The sequence below is a fragment of the Lepeophtheirus salmonis genome, chromosome 2 (assembly GCF_016086655.4).
Source record: "Lepeophtheirus salmonis chromosome 2, UVic_Lsal_1.4, whole genome shotgun sequence".
NCBI classification, from domain to species: domain Eukaryota; kingdom Metazoa; phylum Arthropoda; class Copepoda; order Siphonostomatoida; family Caligidae; genus Lepeophtheirus; species Lepeophtheirus salmonis.
Genome location: NC_052132.2, coordinates 27,540,790 through 27,563,945, shown reverse-complemented (window position 1 = coordinate 27,563,945; position 23,156 = coordinate 27,540,790). Strand labels below are relative to the sequence as shown.

Sequence of the window (23,156 nt, the reverse complement as noted above, 5' to 3'; positions counted from 1 at the left end):
TTTAATGTTTATTATGTAGGAACATTTTATTTACAAAAAGTTTATATTGAAAAATATCGGAATAATTTATATTAATGATACATACTTCTCAACCTCCTATAAAGCTGTAATAATTTAAAATGTTCAACAACTATGGTCTAGCCAGATACGCAACAATAAATTAAAAATTATTTACCTCACATATTTAAAATCGTGATGACATTTTGAATATTCCTAATTTTGACTCAAAAATGTCCCTTCCTTCATCCACAATGTCTAAAATGGGATGAGAAACCTATCACTATGAATGTTTTCTTGATAACTTTCAACAGACAAAATAATAGTGCAGGATTTTATATATATATTTTTTTTTTTATGGGTTTTTTTTTTTGACGGGGGCGGGGCTTGGATTTTGAAATCTTTTTGCAAAAAAGTTAAAACTTTTAGAATTTTTTTTCAAAAATTAAATTTCAAATATTATATTTCTTAGAAAAAAATAACAAATTTCAAAAATCTATAGCTATTCACAGAAAAATAAAATATTAAATTTTTTCAAAAAAAAATTTGCCTGTGTAAGATTCACCCAAATAAAATTGCCAGTTAGGCAAATTGCCCATAGTTTTTTAAGCTTCATGATGAATAATAACACATTCTAGATTCGCTAAATATTTTTTTTTTTTTAATTTTAAAAAAATCCAAAGGTTAAAATTTTATTTAAAAATTTATAGCTATTCAAAAAATTTGGAACTCCCTAGCTATTCACAAATATTATTTATTTTTTTGGAAATTTTTTCAAAATCCACACCTATTCAATGAAAATTAATTTTTTGGGAAAAAATATTGAAAAATTAAATTTTGAGGAAAAAAATTTCATAAATCCGTAGCTATTCACAAGAAATTTGAAGTATTAAATTTTTGGCTCTGCTACATAATTTGCACAATTATTTCATACTGGGCAAAAAAATTTATAGTAAAAAGAATCATTCTTAAATGGGGGGGGAGGGATTATAATATACCTATTGTTCTTTCTTCAAGAATAATGACAACACCTTTTGAAAAAACAAACAAACATATATTGACGTAGTAACTACAACAATGTTCCTCCTTTTCGATTCTAATTATTATTTTCATAAACTTATTACTGTTTATTTTTTATCTTCTAGAATAAAAAAATATCTAAATCTGCCATTATCATTTTTCCTCTCCATTAATAAGTATTATATTTGTTTTAATCTTTTATCCAAATAACAGTTACATAAAATGATAAGACTATCTTGAGAATTATTATTAAGGTCTTTGATCCACGTATCCATATTTTACACTCCGTTTTGAGTATACTTAGTTATTAATATGTATTTCATTCGGGATTTCATCCTTTATTCTCTCCTAATTTTTCATGCGTGCAAAAGTGAGGAAGTGATTGATAATAATAACGAATGTTCTCGTTACTCAGAAGAAGAGTTTATGTTCTCAGTGGCCCAGCCAGTCATAATTCAAAGACTCAGTTTTTTTGAGAAATGTGTTGAAAAAGTTGTAGATGAAATGAAGAGATCCAAATACTTTACTCAGAAAAGAAAAAACAAAAATCCAAGTAAACCAACGATGGATTTTAATCATCTTTTGGAAAGTAAGTTGTCAATATTACATATTTCATATGCGGTCGATATGGTCCCATATTCGTATTTTGGTTCTAGAAAAATTGTTCTCAAAGAAAATTGTCATATAAGTCATATTTTACACAACTATAAGTATATTTTTACTTTATTTGCTACGATATAAATATTGGCAATATTTATATAGAAATACTTTGCTCAGAATTAGAAAAATAAATTTTAGTTTATACGATTTTAAATAGGTTTTTTTTTTAAATTAAACATTGAATATTTTTCTATGATAGAATCAATGATATTTCTTATTACTATGAAAGATGAATTAGATGTAAAAACCTAAAAAAAAGTATCGTTTCTCTTAATTTTTTAACCTAAAAAAGGAAATATATTCAGTTCAGAACAAGATACAGAATCAATAAAAGCACTTTTTCATAAGATCTATTAATAATGTTTTTAATTTAGTGATTTTCTTAAGGGTAAAAAATGGCACTAAACGATTATTCCCGAATTACGATAATACTAGTTATATTCTGCGCTCAAAGATAAATTTCATTATTGACTTCAATTCATTTTAACAAAATTGGATCCTCTATCTGCTTCCTTGTTTTATTTTTCCTTGAATACGTATCTTACTCAATGTTTTGCCAATTATTGCTCATGGAATTAATTAGAAATATTAACTTAAGAATATATATCATGCCTAAGACGAAACAATTAGGCTAATAATCTATTTTAATAGTAAAATGTTTTTATTTTATTATTAAAATTTTGATGATTTATAGAAATCATAATTACTTTCCGATTCGAGATTGAAAGTTGAATTGCCAAAAAACGTTCCAAACAACCATAAAATTCATTTTTGACTTTGGCCCTCTATCATTTAATAACTTTACTTCTCAATAATAATGATAAAAGAGTTCGGCGGGGTAGAATACTTAGGGAGTGAATTTCTATGGGATAAAAAGTGATGGGTTCTTGCTTGGGGATAAGAGGAAACAGGGTAGTTCTCAAGGGGGGTAGGGTCCACTTACCAATAGTAGCTATATACAGATATGTAGAGCTGAATATTAATTTATTTGTTTACACCTCAAGAAATAATGATAATTGATAACAGCCTTGGAAAATTTAAAACACTATTGAGGTTGTCAACAAATAAGCTTAGCTTTCATGATGCTGCATTAGATTAGGTGCTAAGAGGAAAATAATTTGCTCAGATATTTTCATTTTCATTGTAATTCTACTCTTAGTGAAGAAGGACATAACCAAGGACCCCCCCCGCCCTAAATATTTTTTATGAGTAGTATTTTTCATATTTTTCGGCATATTAATGGCGACTCATCCTTTGTCACTTCAACTAGGCTCTCTCCAATAAAAAAAAACTGTGATTAGAGCACTTTACCCTCTTAACAAGTGATGAAAGTCTTTTTGGAATTGCTAATCTGAAGAATGAATTTTCTTTTCCTTAGGAGTTGTCATTATTACTTAATCCCTGAGTAGTGAACCTCCTTTTCTATTAAATTCAATTATATATTTTTTTTTAAATGCTTATAAAAGGTGGAGAGTAACCTTAAGGATTTGTTGCGGATTTGTAATAGTAAGTCCTTATTGGAGTCATAGTAGAATTTGAGATCAAGATCGGAGTAATTCTTGACAATGTCCTTGTTTATTTCCTTCTCCCCTTCCTTTCTCGATAAGTGTAAATCCTCACACTAAATTATGTTGACGAGCATATGAATTTATAACTATGATCTATAGTTAAAATCAAGACTAAAATATTGGGGATACAACTGTTTTTGTCTGTTATGGTATTGACTCATTATGGTTGTCAGGAACGTGATATATTTTAATATAATTCAAAATTATATTATTATTACGCCAAAATATAATTTATATAATAATATTAGCAGGCTTGTTGATAACACTGTTCAACTTTTTTTTTTAAACACTAGAATAGCATATATAACTTAATAGAATTTGATCATTTGATTCCAAATATGGCCTTATTTGTTCTCTGCTAGCCTCGTGGCCTTCAGAAAAAGGTCATACATTTTATTTTGATTTTTAAGGTTCAAAGCTTGAAATGAAATTCCGCTTGGCTCTTATGATTAAGATCCTAAATTCTGCATCAATTTTCATTAATGGGGAAGAGTAGATTGGTGGGGAGGAATCCCTAGCAAGGAAATCCCCGCTCAACTGCCCTTACCACTAGGATTTGATTTTGTGAAGATTTTCTCTGAGTTCTCCCTTGAATGCCTGATTTTTTGGAATGCCTCACTCACTAGGAGTCATCAGGTTTTCCATGGGGCTTAAAATAAGTATGCATGAAATCAAGTCATAATAGAATATTAATTCAATGATTTCCTTAATAGTTTTTATTTATCTTGATGCATCACCAGAGTTTCAGGTATTGATGAATCAAATAATATATTTGTAGCCAATGACGAAAAAGGTAATGGTGGAATGTTTCGTGCCATGAAGTTCGAAATGTTTTCAGTATATGTTCTATGAAAGCAAGACATAATGAATTAATGTCTAAATGGGGGATTATCTTAGTACTTAAGAAAAGTTATTTTTTGTTTTGAATCTTCATTCCACGATTTGCCTAAATCACTTTGCTTATCTGGATGAATTACCACTTATCATAGTTTAAGATATTGATGAACATTTGTTTACCTATGACAAATGTTATAATTGTAGAATGTTCAAGCTATTGAATTGGAAATATGTTTAGTATAATGTGTACATTTCTATAAATTGTAATTAGTATGTAACACTTTAAACGAAAATGAAGATATTTTATATCATTTGTAATTAATATATGCTTTATTTATCATCTTGTATAAATAAATCTAGATTTGAGCATATCTTTGATACGAACGAAAATATTACTTTGATCCGGACTTACTTCTTTTCAAAAGTGCCTAGAAAATCTTATTTTTTATAAACCAGCATTATGTAATAAGTCAATATATTATTGATTTTATAGAATATTTATTTAATATAGATTAATTTGATATTTTTATTAACTTTCATCAACAGTGTGATGGTTATACCTAATATATGAATTGTGTCGATCGTAATAAGCTTTTTCTTGAGAGTTTACACCGAGAAATATTTCGTACAAAGAGAGAGAAAAGAAAAAGGAGGAACAGCAAAAATATTTGTATTTTAAATATTAACCCTCTTGTCTCAAACTGTATAACTGAATTATTTCAAGCTTCATGGACACAAGAGGACTCGTTGTACAACCGTAGTGAGTAAGGGATTCCAAAAAACGGACATTCAAGGGAGTCCTCGGAGCAAATCCTTTTTCTTTTTCTCTCTCTCTTTGTTTCTATCTCTTTTCTTCTTCTCTGTCTTTGTTTCTATCTCTTCTAGCTGGAGCATAAGAATACTTTTATTATGAGATCAATTCAAAAATGAGTCTTTCCCTTGAAATATTGCCTTGGCCTTACCTTAAATTGACAACGATATAGAACGTTTTTGAGGAAGTTATTTATAAAAATTAAAGTTCATACTTTCAACTATCAAATGCAATACTATTAAGCATTTTGAATCTATTCGTCTTGAAGTTATGAGCCTCTGAACAAAAAGCACCTATTTTCCACCTTTAACAATGATAACTCGAGTTAAAAGTATGATGCACACATTTTAAAAATGGTTTTAGAATTTCTTAACATTTAGCTTTAAAATATATTTACATAATTTATCCCTATCTTCAACACTGAGGGCTTAAAACAGCTTTGAACCTTAAGAATAGCCAAAAATAACAAAAAATATATGGCCATGTTCTGAAGGCCACGAGGCTATGAGAGAAAAAATAAGACCATATTAGGAATCAGGGGATGTACTAAGGTGACGTTATACTGTTCTTGTGCATAGAAGAAAGTGTGATTTTGTTGGATAGTGTTACCAATGACAACTTTGTACGGAACGACATATGTATGCATATTATCATAAGACTACAATATGAACCTTGCAGCCAAGGAACATATCAGATATATTATCCGCAAGGTGCTGTGATAGTCTGTAGCTTGTTTAAAATGTAGCCGATCCTCAGAAGAAATTTGAAAATTTTACATGAGAAAAATAGACATAGTCATATGCGATTTTTTATTTTATAATATTATGATTCAGGGAGTTGTATTATTTCCCCACAAGATGGCGCCACTCTCAGTTGCTTTGGTTACTAATGAATATAAGTAACAATGCTCCTGCTGAACTTTTTATTAATTTCTTCATGAAGTATTTCGATTTATCTCATATGCATAGGTATATTTTTTAACAGAAAGATGAGTATTCATGACTTTATTTGAGATCTATGGAAGAAGGGAGAGTACTTTAATTCGAAATTAAAGGGAATAATAATAATAAGAGCATGTCGGGCCGGATGTGGCCCATGAGCCGTAGTCTGACAACCATTGTATTAAGAGATGCTGGAAATTTGTCTATTTAATATGATTGCTTTTATTTTTCTGAAATATGTTCAAACGAAACAATAGGTCGTTTAATAAAAGGAATCCTGAACTATTTAAAGTGAATGATTTAGTAAACTAAACAAATTCGAAAAATCCACAATTAAAGTGCATTTTAAACAATTATAAAAAGTTAAAATTTACTAAAAAGAATGTTGTTAATATATAAATTGAAAAGAAGTGAGGTGTTATATACCTAGAGATTTGAAAATTGTCTAGCGAATAGTGCCTGACAATCCGAACACTTTGAACTTTAAAATTCAACAATATATAATTTATTATTTAACAATAGAATTTCAATAAAATTAATACTTACTATAAATAGATACGTGTCTGAGCTCTCTGAATCATTAATGTAGCCCCTCTTAGTGGCAATTAGATATTAATAAGAGTACTAATATTCTTTCAGGTTACCACCATATACTTTTTATAAATGCATCTTCACGTTAATTTTTACAATTTTCACGTCCCTTGATATACCCCCCCAATGGTCCCGCCTATGTCGTGGACTCGTTATGATTCATTAAATATATAAAATTAATCATCCACAGTATAAATAGATTTTCCTTCCTCATGATTTATAGAATAATGATCACAACTTTGGGGGGAAACCTACGGTTCAAGTAGTATACCACTTGTTTAAGTTCATACATATTTTTTACAACTCATACATAGTTGTTTCCAGCCTGACTAATTTGATGTAAATACGAACATGCTTATAAGGTTTTGTATACAATTTAATGTCCTCCGTTTGAATTTTTCTTCTTCCCTATTGAAGGCTCGGAGAAGTGAGCGCTCTAGTACCAAAGTACTCTCTAATTGTAATGTCTGATCTGCAGGATCTATCTCACGATACCGGCTAGTATAAATTTTAAAAAAACAACTATAATTTCTCAATTTGTGACGTCAATGAAAGCCTATAACGCCAAATACCCTCCTATATTCAAAATATACTTATTAATTCAAATTGTAAACATAATTAAAATATCAACAATGGGATCCGTTGAACGCCTCTGTCTTCTATGGAATGGTTATGAATCCAATTTCAAGAAAGGTTTTTTTAATCTACGTCAAAATGAAGAACTCTTTGATGTGACGCTCATATCTGGATCAAAGATGATCAAGGCTCACAAGGTGATTCTTAGTGCATGTTCCCCTGTTTTTCGTTCCATCATTGGATCCGCTCCCTTCCAAACACATCCCCTAATTTATTTGAGAGGGATCAACTTTAACCATTTAGAATTACTCATTTCCTTTATGTATTATGGAGAAGTGAGTGTGATTCAAGAGGAACTCGAGGATTTCATTTCTGTTGCTGAAGAGTTTCAATTTGAGGGTCTCTCAAATGATCCTCTATCCGAAAAAAGATGTGAATCTCAGACCTCCTCCTTCTCAACTGCTTCTTCCAATCCATACACACCTCATGATTCCCGTGATCTTTCCGTCGTAAATGATGATATAAACGATTTCCTCTCCAAATCTGTACCTAATACAAAAAATGAAGACTGTTATATCCTGGATATGAGCAACGATTCAGAATTTACTCAAAATGAACCTGAACTAATGGTAACGAATAATGAAGCTATAGATATTTCATCGAATCGCAGCAAAGGTTTGTATTTATTTGATTTACTATTAATCTAATCATCCTCCAAGCATTATTTCTTTAAATTCAAGAGTTTATTGAAGCCTTAAATCGAGAGATTCGTCAACACTATTGCAAGCCAATAATGGGAAAAGGATTTCAATGCAAAAAATGTAACTTTATCACTAAACATCAGCCATCAATACGTCATCATATTGAGGCCAGGCACATCGTTACAAAGGGTTTTATTTGCTCCATCTGCGATACGACATTTAAGACCAGGAAGACTCTCAGGACCCACAACTACAAATCACATAAACGTGGAAGTACTGTTTTTGAACGTCTCAAAGTTATTCAATGAAGTTACTATATCCCATGTGTTGTTCGATATCTCTTCCTCCTCAAAATTATATTAATGAAAAATAAGTGTCAATAGTAGTTGTTAATTTGTAATATAAAATATTACATTCTATGTTTATTTTAGATGTAATCCTTAAGTAGTCTCTTCTATATATTTATATTAGGGTGTCCCAAGACATTACATAAAAAAATTTGAAATGCATACAACCCATTTTTTTATTTGAACTCGGCTACTCATATATTTAAAAAAAAAACCTTAAGACAACGATAACAGGTGCCGGTGAGAGCTTAAAGTCAATTCGATGACTTGATTGTAGGATGGACCGGGAAAATTGCATTTAAATAAAGATTACACAAAAATTACTTATCATAAATGTATTTTAACTCATTTGACTATTAGTAAATAGATGGATGTATGTTGTGTAAATCTTTGGTCTGTTTAATTTGAAGTGTCTCCAAGTAATCCAGAAGACGTGTTTCAACTTTCTCCGACCCACCTTACTCTATATAAAGTGATTATGTTGAGTTTATCTTTCAGAATTAATAGATAATACATTTTTTATTCATCATAACAGTATTCCATTAAGTCTAAGTATATTTTGAAGACAGGGAGGTTAGTTACATATTACATTTAAATTTCAAATTAGAAAAATGTTGTGACCTTGTTTGATTTTAACTTCCAAGGCAATTACAAACTAAGAGTTCCAAGATATTATAGAGTCTGTTTGACTTTTTTATTTAAATTTAACAAGTTCAAACTAATTTGACATGAAATAACAACCCGAAAAATGATTAAGAAAGATTTTATTACTCCAAACTTAGTAGCTGTCAATTAAGTTTGAGAGATATAGTCTTTATTCTTGAAGCAACTATTGATTCATTGGGGTTGAATATTCATGAATTTCTTATTAGTAAGTCTTCTATCCAAAGGATACGTTGTGATCGGAGAAAATATTGGGGAACTCCATAAAAATTGATTTTAAAACAAAGTACCAGATGTAGCTTTACTTAGGGATGGAAAGTTACTGCCTCTTTGAATAACTGGAAGATGAAATAAAAAGTTTCCCCATTTTCTTTACATATGGAAAGCAATCTTAGACTGGGAACTCAAATAAAATATGCAAGTTATCTGAACTGTGAAACCACAGCTTCAAATACTGGTCGTCTTTATGGTACCTTTATGCTGCTGGAGCAAAAATTGAAAGAGAAAGGCTTTTATTTACTTGTCGTTATCATGAAATAATTTTAAAAAGTGTTTTTGAAGTGAAATTCAAAAATAAGTCCAAATATTCTTTTCTTTAAAAAATTATAAGATTATTGGGGGAAAAAAGAGATACCTTCAAAATAGACTCCTTACAATCCTTAGTACAAAGTAACTGATCCCTTTCGGAAATTGTAGATTTATTAGAATATTATCACAGTGAACTATCAAAAGAAACTGTGAAAGATGATTACATGGAGCTCATAGAAGTATCTATTATATTTTTAGGTGGAGATAATAATAAAAAAATAGACCTCCCGGTGCCATGCACCAAGCTCGTTGGATGGCCAGACCAATTATACACTCTGAAAATATCCTTAATAAGTTACAACCTTAAAATAAATAAAGACAATAAAATAGTGTTGTTATATATATGTTAATTGATTGTAGCAATATACGTTAAACCTTGCCTTCAATGTGTATTAGCAGTCAAAGTACCATATAATGATTTATGCTTGTTAAAACCATTGAAAGCTTACGAAAAAATAGAAAAAACAATATTATAATCATTTATATCTGACTAAGGAAGCTGAAGAAAAATGGTCGTACATTTGAATAATGAAAATATATCAGGACATGGCTAACGATAGGTCGCATCGAATGGAGTATTTGATGGCTCTTAGTTTGGTGCGTGAATGTTTTTCAATCTAGTGATAACTTTATTTATTCTTTCATTAGCAACTTGTCTGTCAATATATGAAATTTGATTTAAGATAAAAAATATATGTTACTTCATATCGGTTAAAAGCGAGATACTGACTTCCCGTTCCAAACTTGAAAACTATTTTCTTCGTGAAGCTCCATCTTTATGGGATAGTAATTCTGCTTGGATTGGAGCCCGATAAAAATTGGCAATTCTTACAGCAGTTAATGTTACGGATGAGATATATTTCAAAAGTTTACGAAAGACTTCTATGATTTAATTACAGCGGATGAGGAACAAGAGTAATTTCTATTACGTTACGTTACGTTCATGAAGACAAGAAGATATATCCTGAATGTAAAATAAAACAATTAAAAGAAAGTATATCCAAAAACATTAATTTATTGCGTTATTAAGGAAAAATAATCCTAATATACGAAATCGAGTCATATTATTTATAAATTCTGAAAGATAAACTCAACATAATCACTCTATATAGAGTAGGGTGGGCCGGATAAAGTTGAAACACGTCTTTTGAATTACTTGGAGATACTTAAAATTAGACAAAGCAAATTTTTACACAACAGACATACATCTATTTAATAATAGTAAAATGAGTTAAAATATAATTATAATAAGTACTTCTTATGTAATCTTTATTTGAATGCAAATTATCCGGTCCACCCTACAATGAAGTCATCAAATTTGACTTTAAGCTCTCACCGGCACCTGTTATCGTTGTCTTAGAGAAATTTTGTTTTCATAATTGAGTAGCTGAGATCAAATAGAAAAAAAAATAGGGTTTACATTTTTGAAAAAATTAATTTAAATTTTATGGGACACCTTAACATATATAAATGATTAAAGTTCTTCTCATAGTTTTTGGAATTGTTTTGAAAAAATAATCCAAAAATAAAAAAATTTTTGCAAAAAAATTCTAAGATTAAATTTGAAATATGAAACTTTTAGGGAAAAAAATTACTAATATTAAATTTTTTTGAAAAAAATTTCAAAAATCTATTCACAAAAAATTATATTTTTTTGGAAAAAAAAATTTCAAATATTAAATTTTTTCAAGATGAAATATGAAAAATCCATACCTATTCAAAGAAAATTATTTTTTTTGGAAAAAAAAATTCAAATATTTAAAAATCAATAGCTATTCACAAAAAATTTCTAATATTACATTCTTTGCTCTCCTGCATAATTTGCCTGAATGACCATTTTTTAAGAAAAGAAATCTTTAAAAAAAATTTACCCCTATTTTCCCGTAAAATTTTTTACCCTGACCAATAAAAATTCTTGTGAAAATCATAACTTTCTTAATTGGGGACCCCTACGGATGCCCCTGAGAAAACGTAGGACAAATTATTTTTACTATCTTCAATACATTTTTTTAATTTTTTACTTACAACTTGCTTGTTTTATAAATCAATTAACTTGTTAGTAACAGACACTAAAGAAATTAATTAAAACAGGTTTTTAATCAAGGATCCAATGAAGTTCTTTAGAGAGGTCGCCAATAAATATTCCTTTTAAAATGTTAGAGATAGATTTTTCAAACATATTTGTGTATACAAGGTGCAATCCTTTTATGGAAAGTTTTATTTCCTATAAACCTTTATGAAACTTCATCAGTTGAATTTAAGAATAATGAATTACTTAATATCTGCATTAAATACTACTTGATGTCAATAGTAATATATCCTAAGAAAATGACTAGATATTCCCATCCCTTTCGATTAAGAACGGATAATTAGAGAAAAATATCCTGTTTTTTCCATGGTAATAGTTGTCTTTACTATGGAAGTGCGATTGTATAATGAGCTGATTGAGGGTTGGAGGGGCTGTTGCCCTCCTAATTAAGGAATTTTTGCTTTTTACTAGAATTGTTTTTTTAATTTTTAGTGAATAACTGTGGATTTTATAATTTTTTTGTGTATAGTAATGGATTTTAGAATTTTTTTTGTCTGTAGTTATGGATTTTAGAAATTTTGATTATTGGATTTTTTTTCCAAAAATTCCAAAACCAAGCTCCCCCAATAATAATCCTAAGGACGCCCCTGTAATGACATATTTTTTAGTAAATATTAGTGTCTTAACTATAATAAAACGAATGTTGTACGTGTGTTAAAACTTGAAACCAAAGTTTGTTGTTGATAAACGCCCAAACTAACAGGTGTTTTATATATAATAAAAATATGTATTAGAGGGATTGATTTTTGATTGACCCAAATGCTGAAGTGCTTTTATTTGCTGACCCCATTTTAATATTCAATACATAGTTCACTATTTTCCTTTATATTAATGAAAAAAGGGTTTGTTAGTTGGAAAACTTGGTTGATTAGGCCACAAAATGGCCGGTATTAACAATGTTGACTTTACTTAAAAACGCTCTAATATATTACGGGTCAAAATATCTTGGGATGATTTCTTCCACTACCGGAAGTGACAGGTTCTGTATTCCAAACGTGGATTACTCTACGCTTAATTAGCAGTGACGGAACATGATTATAATTTCTGGGGATGTTGTTACTAATATAATAATAAATTAATCGATTCAACACTAAAAAGCAAACTAGAATAACCTTTTTCAAAATAGAATGTGGATTACATTTGTATTCTTCGACGAGTTTTCATAATTTTCTATCAACAAATTTACTCTTTCTAAGCCTTTGTAGGTGTCAAAAATAAAATAAAGATTATTCAATTCAATGAAATATGTCTGAAATATTGGATTTGATGTATATATAAAGGTGCAATGACAGGGTTGCCCAATGGGGATGGGGGAGCTTCAGTTCCCTAACCCAATATGAAGGAATTTTTTTTTAAATATAAAATTAAATTTAATGAAAAAATAGGGATTTTTTAAATTTTTAAGGATTTATTTAAAAAATAATAATTTGTGTATTCGACCAAATTATGCTACAGGGAAAAAATTTTATTTACAAAAAAACAAAAAACAAGCCTAAAATATAATCCTAAGGTTGCCCTGAAAGATAAAAAATAAAAACTTGTAGCGATAATAATTCTCAATTTTCTTTATATTAATTTTATTATGCACACACATCAACTGTTTTTCCTTTTCTGATTTGTAAATCTATTTTTTCTTTATAAAGATCCCTTCTATAGTAATAAGTAGGGTTGAGTAGTTTATAATGAAAAAATATATTTAGAAATTTTTATACGGAAAACGGTTGTTGTGTGCTCTGTTTTTGTTTTTTGTTTTTTTTGTTCATTATTTTGAAGGTCGTAGGTCTGTTAAAAATGTTTTAAAATAAAATATATATGAAGTTAAAAGTAATTATAATATTTTCCCTGTATAGATGCTATTTTAAATATAAAAGGTTCTCCTCTTTATAGCAGTAATTCATTTTCTCCCGCCCCCTCCCAAAAAAACAAAAAAAAAATCATATTACAGGCAGCTGATATTAACAAGGGCCTTTATTCAGAAGTACCCTATCTTTCACTTCCACTTTCACCTCGCACCCTTTGTTTCTTTACAAAAATGTCAACTCTACTTATAAGCTAACTATAAACAACTAATATTGTGCCTTTTTTTATGCTTATTTTTTGAGGAAGGCTTGTGAAATACAAAATATGTAATTTTTAGTAAAAAAGAGGGAAGTGTAAAAATAATACATTAGTTTTGATAACAAACATTACACACAGTAAATAAATCAACTATTTTTTTCTTCGAAATTTGGATATTTTGAAACTTTTCGAGAATTGAAATCGATAATAATGTCAATGATGAGTTATAAAAATGGCAAAAAAACACCTATTAAAACAACCTTTTAATAGAGGATCTTTATTAAATAATAATAAATACTGTCCAACAGCAAAAATGGTACAAAAACAGTATAAGCTCAACTTAGTACAGTTTGATCCCCTGATTACAAATATGGCCTTATTTTTTATCTCATAGCCTTGTGGCCTTCAGAAAAAGGCTATACATTTATTTAGGGGGTGGGGGAGGGTTAGGTTCAAAGCTGTTTTAAGCCCTCTTTGTTAAAGATAGGGGCTTTATATGTAAATATATTACATATAAAGCCAATTATAAATAAATTATAAAACCACTTTTAAAATGTCTGCATCATACTTATAAGTTATAACTCAAGTTATCTTTGTTTAAAGTTGAAAATAGGTGCTTTTTATTCAGAGGCTCATAGCTTCAAGACTAATACATTCAAAAAGTTTAAAAGTATCCCATAGGATAGCTGAAAGTATGAACTATAATTTAAAAAAAAAATCCTCCCCAAAAACGCTATATATCTTTGTCAATTTGGTATAACCACGCCCATATATGAAGGTTAAACTCATTTTTGAATTGATCTCATAAGAAAAGTCCATATATATTATTTATCTATTACTAGGATGTACCCGAATTTAAGGATGGACGTGTTTGGTGAAGTAAGTTACTTTTTTTGAGATTAGAAAAGGAAAGCAGTTGTTGCGTTTCATTTCTCTTCTTTTTTTATCCATTATTTATTACTAATTCTTGTACAACATCTCCTTCTGATAAAGAAAAGTTTTCGCTTACCTCAGTCCAGTCTTGAATATAATTAAATTTATTAGTCAAATGCCTTCAAAAAGTTCCCCCTTTGCCTGGATTGTAATTCATTGGATATGCATCTATCCATTTTCCATAGGTGTTCATATTTTCCATTTGGATATCCTAACCACACGTCTTCTGATCCTCTCTTCATGTTCTTTTGAAAGGATCTTGTCTCTGTGTGCCTCACTCGGTGGATCTCATATTCTTGAATGGAAAGATCGTTCATTGCGTAGATGCCCCTTCTTATCAAGGTCTGTGATAGTGACTTCTGACATCGTGAATCATTGCCTCCATACTTAAAAATACAAAAATTACTCCACATCTTCTACGGTATAATCGTATACTGCTGTAAGAACTAATTAGTTCTATAAAAAGACAGAATAATCCACTAAAAGCACAAGTCAGGAACATAAACAATTCTCATCCTTCATTGAAATTATAAACTCCTTTTCTTCTTAAGTCAACCTCGCTTCGTCTCTTAATCTAAGAAAAATATTTCATTGATAAGAGTGATTCAGTTTCCTTGATGTCTATGACGCAGAAATAACTTATTTCAATCACAATTTTATTTATAAGGTGGAGTTTGTGATGTATAATCTATATGGATAATTATATAACCTGAACTCTTGATTTCTTTAAGCTTGTGTACCTCTTTTGTCATTGGAAAACGATTAAAAGATAATTATAGGATCATAAAGATAATGTCCCTATCTTTTCTCAAGCTTTAAGTAGTAGTCCCAAGAAATAATGGACTTGACTAAACCGAATAATAAGGACTGACACACCACTATGGGCTAATTTTCTCCTCTATCCCAATTTGACAAATATGTTTTATTCAACCATTTAATTCATATAACATCATTGCTGGTCGATGTTCACCATTTTGAAATAAAACTAACGTCATCCACAGTTCATCTATGGCAGCGGTCAAGAGCAAATTTCCTTTGAGACCGGTGTATACCAAATTGTTCTATTATAAGGGTCAAAACCGAACGTATTTAAAAAACCAAATTAGTTCGGTCCACTGCGGTCTTTCAGACCGAAGCCCAACATTAAATGTAATATTTTTAACTATACTGCATTAAATGTTTGTTTTCTGTTGGAATAATGATAGAATTATGCTCTTGCCTTATATTATGCACTATTTCGTCAATTCATCTGTCTTTTCTAGTATGAATAATCCATCGTGTCTAATGATAATTAGTTTTTTGCTAAAATCCCAATTTTTATTAATGGAATTTCTTAACTATGTATAACAAAGCTTTAAAGTATAACGGGTTTACAGCTATATACATAGACCCCCTCTATTTTTTTTTTTTTTTAATGTATAGAGCCTTATTAGCAGCCCATGTTTGGGGTTGTGAGACTATGAACTATATCGTACTTACGCTACTCCATTCAATTTTTACGAAATGTCAATTCAACTCATTTAAAAATGGCACTATAAAATCTTATGAATGGATCAGATACTTTTCAAAACATTGAAATAGGTGATGGGTTCTTGGGAACGGTTATATTTAGAGAAAATTTCAAAAGAAGTACTGTAATTATCCTTGAAAGACACTAATTTTTATTTTATTGCGTGGAAACATTGATTATGGAATTAATTTCAATTTTTAAGAGTAAATACTGCGAGAATTAGTGAAACAGAATACTGAAATCTAAAATTGCCGTAGCTCATGGACAACGCGATCAAGAGTTATTCTCTTGAATTTCATGTGCGTTCGCGCCCATGCGATTCCTAGAAAAAGAAATATACTTTCTGTATATGGATTTCACTAAAAAGATTCCTAGATCAGATGGAGTAATTGTAATACTATAATGTTTACTTATACTTAATCAGTGCAACTCCATCTGACCAATTAAAGGAACATTAAAAAAAAAAAATAATAGTACAAATACGAATCAATTTGTAGCTTAGTAACGCTGACGTATAGCTTTAAAATACTGTGCACATGACAACCCTGGTTTCCCCTCTACTTCCAGATATCAGGCTATATGTCAACTTAATGTTTGCTGAGTAAGTTCATCGTCCATATTTTTATTTAAGACGGTTAATTCTTAATTATTTTTCATTTCTTAATGTCTCGGGCAATGCTGGACAAAACTACTTTATATAATTATTATTTTTAAAATCAAGTTGTTTAATGTTTCACAAAAATTAATTTTATTTTGTATTTTTGTATAGGCACAGAGTTATCCCTGAATAAAATGTCAGATATCCTTTCGAACGTAAAGGAAGGAAAGTTCTTTCAAGACTCTTTGGAAAATATACGAAGCAATATAGCAGAAATAAATCAAATATTGGTCTTGGAGATCTTGAGAAAGTCAGCGTCGGATTTAAAGGAGGTTATTGATCCACTAGTAAGCATAGTGAACATAATGATTCAGGCTAAAAGAGCATCAAAAGTAAGTCCTAAATATCTTAGTTTGTGTCGTCATATCTAAGGAAACTTAATATTTTCGCCTATTAAACTCCATCAGTTATAATGCGTACCCATTACCAATGGCGTCGCTAGCCACTTTGGGGGTGCGACCTCTATTTTACAACCTACACGGTTTTTAAATGAATTTTCTCCTAAACTAATCACTTGATTTTAATCGAATCCAATAAAAAAAAAATTATTTTCAATATTATCTTTTTTGACGTCAATAACGGCCTAGAATCTATGGGAGCAGGTGTTTATAACAGTATCCTTTGGCAAATTCAGAATTCCACCCGGATCCTGGACATCAGCTCAAGGAGGATATGTTAGTGTGTCATTTAACTGTGCCCCACACATAGAAGTACATGAAGTTGAGGTCTGAGCATGGAAGTCAAATACTGCGTCCTTAAAAGTAAAAAAAAAATGACCTCTTTGTGTGATTAGCACGCTTTGCTGTTGATTCATAACCACCTCCAGACTCTTCCAGTTCCTTACTGACTCTCAAAACAGAAGACTTATCCAGCTTTACGAAGTTTGCATTTTGTAAATTGTATCGTATATTGTGGATAGCAACAAGGACACCCACGATAGTGGGTAGATTCCATTTTTTTAACTGACGCCATACACTTTTGGCTAGCCACCTAAACAACAAAGTTATCGTAGGCGCTCAAGTTTTGTTCTTAAACAACAGCCTCACATTTTTTATATTTATATTACAGTGTTGATAGTTATTGGGTCTAACCTAACCCCCCCCTCCCCCAATGATGAAAGCTAGCCGAATATACCGAATATACTTACCAAATATACCGAATATACTTAGACTGAGTTATAATATGCAAGTGTTCGATCACAAGTCGAAAATAGTTTTTATTTTCTTAGATAAGAGCTAAATTATTCTCGTTTTAACAACTTGAACATTATTATTTTTTCTTTATTATACACTATGTAATCCCAAATTTACTTTAAAGGAGGATGTTTTCAAAGGGATTGAAAAGAAAGACGATATGATCTCCATACTTTTCAGGGATTTTATAAGCATGGAACTCGATGAAATCGAAGATGAGAAGGAAGTTCCTCAAAAATATCATGCTCCCGTCATATTTGAAGATATATTAAAGCTCCTTCAAAAGGAAAGTATTGATTGGGAAGAAGTTCTACCCCTTGCCTGGAATATACGACAACATGAAAAGTCAAAAAATGTGCAGGATGACAATGATATCATCACTTTTTGGAAGCACTTTATCTTATCGTCCGATTTAGAGAAGAAAAAACTTTCGGATATGAAATTAAATTAAAAGTGTACATATTTCCTATAGTTTTATATTAGATATATGTCTCTTAAATTTGCTTTTTATTTGACGAAATGTTGGGAAAATGAAGAAATATCAAGTTTGAGTCATACTGATCCATGTTTAGAGGCAGCGTATCGCACTTGAAGTTTTTATATTTCCAAACTTTATATTAGCCACATTTATATTCTATTAAAAAAGGTCATTTGGGGAAATTATGTAGAAAAGCAAAGAACTAAAAATGTAATATCTGAAATTTTTTCGAAAAATCAATTTTTGTGTATAGCTAGTAATTTTTTTCCAAATAATTTAATATTTGAAATATATGTACTTTTAAATTTGTTGTGAAAAGCTGGGAAAAAATCGAAAAAATTTAATATTTGAATTTTTTTTCCAAAAATTATATTTTCTGGGAGCTGCGAGGGATTTATGAATATTTTTAAAAATAGTAAGAAAAATAAACAAACACGCCAGCAATTCCATTGGAAGAAGGGCTAAACACTTCCACAATCTCCTTCCTTTATCAATTATCAATCCACATGAAAGATTATTATTGTAAGCATGCATGATTTACACTTCTTCATGATCCAGGATGTGTCAGAAGAACTCGGCTGGATATTGATTACGAACCAAACTCCACGAATCCTCTCAGTGGTTTGCCTCACTACAGCCAACCACCTCCGCTTCTGACATATTCTGTATCACAACGAAGTGGAAATAATTGTTATTGCCTCAATTAAACCATTCAAAGCATTGCAGCTACGAACTGATTGTGGTACCACAGGATACGAGACGCTACTTCGAAAAGGATTTCCTCTACCAAGTTTAAGGACATTGAGAAGACGGTTGTAAGTTTTCGACTTCGATCTTGGTACTTTAGAAGACGTAATTACTTTATAGAAAGTAGTTTTAAATTTAATGTAAAATATATATAGTTTACAGTCTTTTTATATTTTAAGGAGAAAGTTCGATGTTTCCTTCCTTATCAACACCATTGTTCTTCAGTATTCGATGAAATGACCACAAAGTCTGGCTTTGTGTTCGATGGACAATCACTAAAAGGATATTCCTCCATGAATGAAAATGATGTCCTCACAACTCATGCTTTGTGTTTCATGTTGAAAATTATTTAAACTAGTTGGAAACAAGTTGTAGCATTCTATTTTAATAGAAACTCATTCGACCCGAAGAAAGTTACTTTTATAATTGAAGCAGAAATTATCACTTCAGCTTCAATAATTGGTCTGAAAGTTGGGTCGATAACCAGTGATATGGGTCCATATAGATAAAGAGGGAGCTCGGAATAGTGCTAAAGAAAGACAATATCCTTAACCCTTTTCCTAGTCCTCTCTCATCCCACGAACTAATGTGTGTCATCGCGGATATCCCACATTTGATCAAGACCCTAAGAAATCACTAAATTAGATGGCATGCGATAACAATTAAAGCACATTTCATATTCGTTTCTACTGGATCATTTGATACTAAATATCTTAGAAAGACATGGTTTTGTGAACAAGTCGGGCTTTATTTTGACCTCACCACTTCCAGAAGACGCTCTGTTGCTCTCAGTTTAATGTGAAAATATAAAGTGACCATGAATTTTCTTTATTCCCCCTGAAATATTTTTGAGAACATACAAATTATTGGCTATAATGGATGGAACCCAATCCAAAAAGGCATGATTTTAAGTACGTCATAAATTTGATTGCTTGTTATGTAGCTGCTTTACTCAAGAATGCGTTGAGAATTTGTTCCCCTGTATAAGAGAAAAACATCCTACACCAAATGTAAAGGACTTTAAAAACTGTCTGAAACTAGTGACTTTGTCACAGTACATCTCTGGGAAAGATACTGAGTGCTATCAACTTGATGATTCCGTGTTCCTCACTGATCTGGAGGATATCTCTCAACAACTTCCTAAAAAAGTGGAAGTGAACTATAACCAATTTTTTTTATTTGTTTGCCTGAACTCGAATACCTCAAAAATTATTTTTAACTCAATTGGAAGGTTATTGCATTCGCAGAACTATCAAGTCTTCATGTTTCCAATGTTTAAAGTATTATACTAAGAACTATAATAATTGTTCTTCTTTAAATTTACTTTCTAAAGAAAAGTATTTTTGGGAAAACTCTTTAATTTATTGTAGTGATTATTCAAAGCTAGCAATATATTTTAAAGCTACAATCCAAGAATATGTACGATGAACAATCCTATTCATGAGATATCTTCGTCAATCCTAACAAATCTTTCAAATGAATGTATTACTTCTTGTCACCCTCAAGCATTGGGTAAAATTGTAAAAAAATATTAATTGCAAGCTAGACTTTTATTGTAGAGATAAAAATATATAATTTGAAGCGGCCTCAAATGTCTTAGTTGCAGTTAATGCGAGCAAAAGCTTACAAATAGGGCAGATTGATTCTTAATTTGTAAATCCTCAGTTTATTTGTATATTATTTTCTATAAATATATTTAATTTTGTAAATAATTAAGTATTTGATTCGGTTTTACTTGATTCATTTATATCAGCTTAGGGTTTTACGTAATTAGTTCATATTTTTCTCTTTAGATGGCGTGCATGCTGACCAGACTTTCATTTTCTAAGACACTGTGCATAACATAACCGATCTAAACTTAATTTTGGTGTCTGTTACAACAGTGTTCCTCAACCATTTTCTAACTGTGGACCTGTCAACGCTTGACAATTTTACTACAGACCGGGTGAAATATACAAAGTACTCATAAATTTGAATCTACTATGTATGCAAATGGAACTTTATTAGTACATTGCTCTAGCAATATAACGCAATTATAACATCAAAAACGGCCAGTTACAGTTTATCAGTATTCATTTGAGTATTTATGTATTTGGGTGAGATTTTTTTTTTTTTCAGTAACGTTTTCATATATTAAAAAATACAAGAGGAATGATATCATTATTAAACATCATCACTAACCAGAGCAGTGTATAAAATCAAATGTAAGAAATCTGACAGAAGCTATTGAGGCTCTTATAGGATTTCGTTTCAACTTTGCAAGCTTCTCTGGAGGGATGCAACTAAAAATTTAGTGAGTGGGATGGCATTAAAAAAGGATGTGCATTCTCCAACCCTTTTTGTTGTCAAATGTTCTGATAATAAAACTTTGATTCATGAGCTCTTTTTGAATTTGTTCATAACTATATGTATTTTTTTAAGACTACAGGGGAGATGCAGGGGCGGCAGTAGAAGCTCAAAAAAATATCGCTCTGGAAGAAAAAATTTAATCAGAAAACAGGATAAAGATTATTTATAAGGATTTGAAAAAATTTGAAAAAAGAAAAGAAATATTCAGCATAATGAATATTACTCGGTGTTGTTGTTAGGTAAAATAGGATTTTAATGATATTCATTATTCTTAGCTTTAATAATTTATTTCCAGTCTTGAAATTGTGAGCTAAAAATAGCTGCCCAGTCCAAAGAAATACTCCCCCGTACAGATAACTTCATTATGAAATACCTTGAGTTTGTAACTACAGGAAAACTTTAAGTTTGTGGATTTTCTGGTTAGATGTGTGAAGGAAAAGGAAGAACTTGAACGGAAGATCCTAAAAACTGAGAGGACACATGAATTCCGTCGTGTTGAAGCGCTCAAAAAACTAAAGATATCCACGAATTACGTTTAGCTCAAGAGATTAAAAAAGCTTGGGTGTCTCATAAATCCATTCGAGTTCAAGAGCTCAAAAAAGCTGAGAAGGCCCATTAATCCCTTCCAGCTCTAGAACAGACAATAACATTGGAAACCTATGAATTCCTTCAAGCTGAAGTGATCAAAAGAGATAAGGAGACCCACGAATCCCTTCGACTTCAAATAGAAAATGAAAAAATGAATTATGGCAAAAAACTTCAAGCCAAGGACATCGAAATAAAAAAGGTGTCTATTTTAGTGTATGAGGTTTTTTTTCCCCCTGGAAAATGTTTAATATTTTCTCCTTTAGCATTTATTGCATCATGTGGGCCTCAGCCGTTAATGGAAACTAACACTCTTATATTAGTTGGTTTCCTTTAGATGATAAGTCCAATGAAAAATGGAGCTAAGAAATGAATTAAACAAGAGAACGTCTACAAAGTTTGAAAGTACTTTCCTTACTATCAAGTCTGAACATTTGAGTACTGATATAACGAGAAACTAATATTGTCTGTTAGTTATGGAGTATTTATTCGTTTACTGTTTTGTAATAAAAGTTTTTTGAGGATTAATTATGCTCTTCTCATTCATGGAAACTCTAGTTGTATCATTTCATGTAGGTAGTTCCACAAAAGAAAAAATATATAACTTGTTTAATGTCATCAAAATAGTGTGGCTCTTTTATACCTAATTAATTTTATAAGTAGAATCTATTTGGGATCTTTTTTGTATTATATAACTATCAATAAATGAAAGACTAATCGGAGCTCATTAGATTCCACTGAGATAGAAATAAAAGGTTCAATGGCAAATGTATATTGTATAAACAGATCCATCCCGACAACTCTAGAATTGTAATAGTACATACATGTATAACTATAAGAATGGTCCATTCTTAATCTAAAGTGGTTACAAACACCACACCTAAACATACGTACTATCAACAAATTGTTATTGGAAAATACTTGACATAGATAAAGCGTTTAAATAAAAATAAACTTCAACTCTTTAGTTATATTAAAGTATGATAAAAAACTAATGAATTGGTTGTTCCAGATCAAGAAGCACAGACAACACTAACATAATTAGTAATTAATTAAGTAGTGCAAAGGCAGGCTAGTAAGTGTTCCGCTATTTTGGGGTTCCGTTCAATTTTTTGTTCAGCCATTATTTTTGTTCCGTTCAGCGTTCCAATTATAAGGTAGGGCCAGGCTTATAAAGTATACATCCATACACTAGTGTGCTTGTTAAATGAAGCTCTACAGTTTTTGAGGCATAAAAAAGTCGGATACTCCAAATG

The 23,156-nt window shown here is 30.4% G+C and overlaps 2 protein-coding genes and 1 long non-coding RNA gene across 3 annotated transcripts; all 3 read left to right on the top strand.

The window, feature by feature from the left end:
* Nucleotides 1-1,294: 1,294 nt before the first annotated feature.
* LOC121113511 (uncharacterized) lies at nt 1,295-18,240 on the top strand. The gene is made up of 4 exons (XM_071886727.1): nt 1,295-1,311; nt 1,389-1,606; nt 16,660-16,880; nt 17,866-18,240. The coding sequence occupies exons 2-4, from the start codon at nt 1,444-1,446 to the stop codon at nt 18,190-18,192; spliced, it is 711 nt and encodes a 236-aa protein (XP_071742828.1). The 5' UTR covers nt 1,295-1,311; nt 1,389-1,443; the 3' UTR covers nt 18,193-18,240.
* On the top strand, nt 4,656-8,234 carry LOC121113510 (uncharacterized). The gene is made up of 2 exons (XM_040707303.2): nt 4,656-7,676; nt 7,742-8,234. The coding sequence occupies exons 1-2, from the start codon at nt 6,974-6,976 to the stop codon at nt 8,008-8,010; spliced, it is 972 nt and encodes a 323-aa protein (XP_040563237.1). The 5' UTR covers nt 4,656-6,973; the 3' UTR covers nt 8,011-8,234.
* A 115-nt stretch (nt 18,241-18,355) lies between the features above and the next one.
* LOC121113512 (uncharacterized) lies at nt 18,356-22,214 on the top strand. The gene is made up of 3 exons (XR_005863068.2): nt 18,356-19,089; nt 19,146-22,102; nt 22,167-22,214. It is a non-coding gene; the product is annotated as an uncharacterized lncRNA (long non-coding RNA).
* The last annotated feature ends 942 nt before the right edge of the window (nt 22,215-23,156 follow it).